Here is a 5362-nt window from a genome sequence, read left to right as displayed (position 1 = left end):
AAAATGAAGAAAGGGAGAAGGAGTAAGGGTAGTGAGATATTTTCATTCAAGAAAATCAGAAACATGATGATACATTCAGAAAACAAAGGGAGAGAGAAATAAAAAGAGTTCAATGTTTCCCCCAAATCTCAGATCAATATTAAGCCTTTATTACACCCTCAGCTGCCACAAAAGTTGTGAAAATAAAAAACACCATGATCTCTTAAAACTGTCACAGTAAATATCATTACTCCACTTAATCTCTTTCTTTCCTCCTTTGTACTATTTGTTGCTTTAATCTTTGTAGTTGTGATAATCAAAGGGACCTCCTCACTGAGTCATTAAGACACACTTTTCTTTCAGGAATGGAAATAAAATCCATATCAGTAGTTTCTTAGTCCATTGTCAAATATTCCTCATTATATTTTTAATTCATTCAGTTGGGCAGCTGAACCTCATTTGTCATGTTCTCCTTGTTTAGGCATTGAATCTATTTTTTGAAGGTCTATGATTTCTCAGTGACTGCTAATTGGCTAAGTAAAATGAATCAAGAGAGTGGAAAAATATTTGTTCAATATTATTTTTTATCCTAGATTTCCAAAAGAAATTTAAAAGTTTTTTTAACTGACATTATTATCTATATTTAGTATTTTTAAATTTCCCTAAAACTGTATCATTTACTGTATTTTTGTAAAAAAGTTTGAAATTTCCTTTCTTTAAACAACTCAATTTAATTATGTTGAGAAGTACATGATACAGAATGAGTCCTCACAGAAAACATCTTCTTCATGATTAAGAAGTCTATTAAAATGGATTTTAAGATCTTATCAGATCTTTTAAAGTTATGATATATTTTTAATTTATAGGCATAAATAGATTTTCATAGCACGATAAATTCTACTGGATAGATATTTAATTTTTAGGATACCCATCTTCTGTATGGATTTAAGACAAACATTTTTTTAAAATTTTCATTTAAATGTGTAGAAAAGAAGCCAAATAGTAGGATTAAAACTGTATTCATAATCAGCTAATGAGACATCCATTCAAAAATATCTACAAACTCAATACTGTTGCTGATTTGTTACATTTGATTTAATTCCAGGTGAATTAAAATTCTTCTAGAAAACTGCCCGCTACTTGAAATACATGGAAAATCAGAACAATGTCACAGAATTTGTTCTCTTGGGACTGTTCAAGAAGCCAGAAGTTAAGATGATATGTTTTATAATCTTCTTGCTCTGTTATTTTGCCATCTTCTTTGGGAACATTATTATCTTCATCACTATTTTATGCAGTCATTTAATCCAACAACCTATGTACTATTTTCTCTGTCATTTATCCTACATGGATCTTCCTTATACTTCCACCGTGGTTCCCAGGCTGCTCAGGGACTTAATTGCCAAGCAAAAATCCATCTCCTATAATAGCTGTATGACTCAGCTCTTTACCGCTCATTTTCTTTCAGGTGTTGAGATGTTCATTCTGGTGTCTATGGCCTTTGATCGTTACGTTGCCATTTGTAAACCATTGCATTACATGATAATTGTGAATAGACAGAGATGTAACATGATGCTCTTGATGGCCTGGTTAGTCGCCTTTTGGCATGCTATCGCCCAGATGATCATGGTCATCAGATTACCTTTCTGTGGCCCTAATCTAGTAGATCACTACATATGTGATGTAAAAGCCCTCTTAAAACTTGTCTGCATTGACACACGTATTCCAAACATCTTAGTCATTGCAAATACTGGGATGGTTGTGTTGGCCACCTTTCTGGTTTTGGTGGCATCTTACATCGTCATATTATATAATCTTAGGAACCATTCATCAGATGCTCGAAGTAAAGCCCTCTCCACCTGTGCTTCCCATGTCATGGTAGTTGTTCTCTTCTTTGTACCCTGTATTGCCACCTATATCCCACCTCCCACTGCAAGCCAAAATGATAAGGAGTTCTCAATGTTTTACACAGTCATTGCACCCATGATGAACCCTCTCATCTATACACTGAGAAATACAGAGATGAAGAATGCTATGCAAAAGGTATGGGCAACAAAACTGTTTTTGATATTCAAATAAAATAGAATTTTAATTTGATTTTTTATTTAAGGCTGATTGAAGAAATGGCAATATGCTACTATTTTCATCATTTTTAGGATGAAATTTATTTTTTCTCTTTTTCCTTTTATTTGTATGTAAAAAATTCTCTTCTTCCCTCTCAACCCTCCTTTGTCCATTGAGAGGGCAAGAAATATATCAGTTATGCTTGTAAAATTATACATCACCTATTCCCATATTAGCCATTTCACAAAAATAAAGAAATATAAAGAAAATGAAAAGAAAAAATAAATCTTCACTGAGAATAGGGATGTATATTTTGATAAATTTTAATAATGTATTAACGAAAAGCAGGAATCTTACTTTATGTACCTTTATACGTGGATTTGAGCCTAGAAAAAAATTTTTTAGAGCGCTAACTTGATAATTAGTAGCCCAATTATGTGAAATGGAAAAGATTAAAGAAAAGGATAATATATTATAATGTCCCTTTGTTATATAAATTATTATCCCGTGTCTGGTTCTTTGAGATTGTCAGGAATAGTAATTCCGACTAAGGAATCATTAAAAGAGCAGCTTATAGAATGTTGTGAGGTCATCAGTTTTCTCTTATTTTTTAAATTCCCTCCCATTTATTCTCTACATTTCTCAGTTACAATCTTCTCATACTTTACTGTCCTCCACACACTACCTTGGCCTACTTGCTTATCCTCATCAACTACACTCCTTATTTTAAATCCATTTATTTGTAATGCCTATCCCCAGTGCCTCCACTGTTCCCTTTTCTCATTTCTACCTGCTAGCTCCCCTGGCTTCCTCCGAGACTCAGTTCAGATTTTTTCTTCTGGAGAAGGTCTTCCTTGGTTCCAAATTAACCATATCTAATATCTGCTCATTGAAATTGATTTCTTTTGACATCGTATTTCAAAAGGTTGTTCATAATCCATAGAATAATTTTTATTTTATATCTTTGATTAGAATTTATGCTTTCTAACACTAAGAAGAACCTTTTGGGGATTTTCCATTTCTTTTTATCCTTTATATTTATCACAGTGCTTGGCTCCTATCAAGTGCTTAATACTTGCTTATTGCCTGACTGTACTTCAAGGGGAATTGGATGGTATGATGATAAGTGTACTAGATTTGGTGAATTTAAAGAGAGAGAGGAAGAAGGAGAAGAGAGATATAAACATAGACAAAGAGACAAAGACAGAGTCAGAGAGAGAGAGAAAGACAACCATACAAAGAGACAGAGACATACACAGAGAGATGGGGAGACATACAGAGCTAGAGCAAGAGCAAGAGAGAGATTGAGAGAGAGACAAAGAGAGAGAACCAGACAGAGAGAGAGGGATTAAAATCTATTAATAGTTCCTACTTGTCAAACATTTTGTATGAACCAATACAAGAAAACTAGATGATCTGTACTCTCAGTGGATTCAATTCCTAATACAATTCCTACAGGGAGCAGAGGAGTGATTGTTTAGGAATAAAGCTGAGAAGAGTGTTACAAACTATTTTACAACATTTCATATCTGAACAACTTCTGCCAAATCAGTTAATCTCTCCAGGTCTCAATGTATTTATCTATTAAATCTAAGAGTGGTTTAAGCTTGCAGTCCTCTGATAGCAACTATATTACCTTGCTATCAACTGGGACTTCTATTACTGCACTCATAAGTGCTATAACTTTTCCAAATCAAAGTAGACCTCGTAAAATACCACTTTCTTTTAAGAAAATACATTCTTAGCTCCTTTCAAAATATGTGCTCTCCAAAGGCAAAGACATTATTTCTTTTATTTTTATTACCAACCTTTAGTATGATGGTTGTTACATTGTAAGAACTTAGTACTTTAAAAAAAATTAATCAGTTTATTCATTTTTAAAGTCACCTTGCATTAATCCTTCTGAATTTATATATGTGTGTATATGTATGAAAATATACATACATGTATACATGCACACATGCACACATATATTTATGCATGTATATACACATACATGTATGCTTATATACATATATGTGTATATATACACACATACATATACATAGCAAATATGACAATTTTGAAATGCACAATATTAGGTTCATAATCTTCCACTGGATAATAAAGCAAGATATAATTTTAGAAATGTCTTTTATTAAGGATCTATTATATACAGATATAGAGTGAGCTTTCAGTGAGCGACATAAAAATGTACTTAAGATTGTTCTTGTTGAACTTTCAGATTAATGAAGTTAATATGGTGAATTTATATATGGAAACCAATACTAAGTGCAGAATAGCTAAACATTTTTTTTTCTGTTTGATCTCAGAAGGCAGAACCAGGAACAATTAGTGGATATCACAGGGAGGCAAATTTGGGTATTATCTAGAGAAGAAGAATAACTCCAAAATGGGATGTAATTTGCCAAGAGTTGGTGAATCTCTAATCCTTGTCATTTTCCTCTTTTTCTTTAGTTTGAAAAACACAGATTTTCCATAAAATATATTATGTTAGCACAACAGGCTTACTGTTATTTCAAGTAAACTAATAAATCTTTAAATGTTACCAATTTAAATTTCTAAAAGTAAATTTTGGTCGACCTGACCTACAGCAATGAAATTCCTTCATATTCCTAAATAATTTATTTTTTTTAAGTTGAGAGGGATCTGAAGACTAAAAAAAGTTGAGAACTGTGGAATTAGCCTAAAAATAACTACTTTGCAGAATGTGACAATCCAACAAAATGGAGACTTAACATGTTTTGATAAAACTAGAGAAATTGAGATTTTCATATCTGGAAATCAAGGATACCTTGAAGGAGAAGAGAGTTATTTGAAGCAGACGGATAGTTTTCCTAGATGGAAATTATTAGCGAGGGAATTTCAGAGGTTGAGAATGATGTCAATGAATGATAGAATAAAAGAAATAAATAAGGGCTATGGGAGCTCCTTACTTTGGCTAGAACACAAACTATGTGGCAGAAAAATTCTGTGGTGAAAAGCTCAAGATCTAAGAGTGGTGGCAGATTGTGGGAGGTCTTAAGTGAGAAATTACTTGCACTTTTTCAGAAAGCAGTGTGGAACAACAGAAGGGTTTTGAGAAGGGGAATGATGTAGGGATTTGTTAATGACATCCCTCATCTCACCTTCCCTGAAGGATTAGGTTTCTCAATGAAAGATAAACTGGGGTCAAGGTGTTCTCTGAGGCAACACAACTTAAATGATAACATAAGCACCCACTGTTGAATTTACATGCAATACAACTTGCTGAAAGGAATATTATTTGCTGGTATGAAATAGACATTTTTTACAGTGGTTAAAGTATGCCTTTAGAATA

At 32.8% G+C, this 5362-nt stretch overlaps 1 protein-coding gene across 1 annotated transcript; it reads left to right on the top strand.

The window, feature by feature from the left end:
• Positions 1 to 1128: 1128 nt before the first annotated feature.
• LOC140516997 (olfactory receptor 4P4-like) lies at positions 1129 to 2058 on the top strand. The gene has a single exon (XM_072627843.1). It carries the CDS (start codon positions 1129 to 1131, stop codon positions 2056 to 2058), a length of 930 nt encoding a protein of 309 aa, XP_072483944.1.
• The last annotated feature ends 3304 nt before the right edge of the window (positions 2059 to 5362 follow it).

Source organism: Notamacropus eugenii (genome assembly GCF_028372415.1).
Source record: "Notamacropus eugenii isolate mMacEug1 chromosome Y unlocalized genomic scaffold, mMacEug1.pri_v2 SUPER_Y_unloc_3, whole genome shotgun sequence".
NCBI lineage: Eukaryota > Metazoa > Chordata > Mammalia > Diprotodontia > Macropodidae > Notamacropus > Notamacropus eugenii.
The sequence above is the reverse complement of the archived record's forward strand: the minus strand, read 5'-3'. Positions and strand labels throughout refer to the sequence as shown.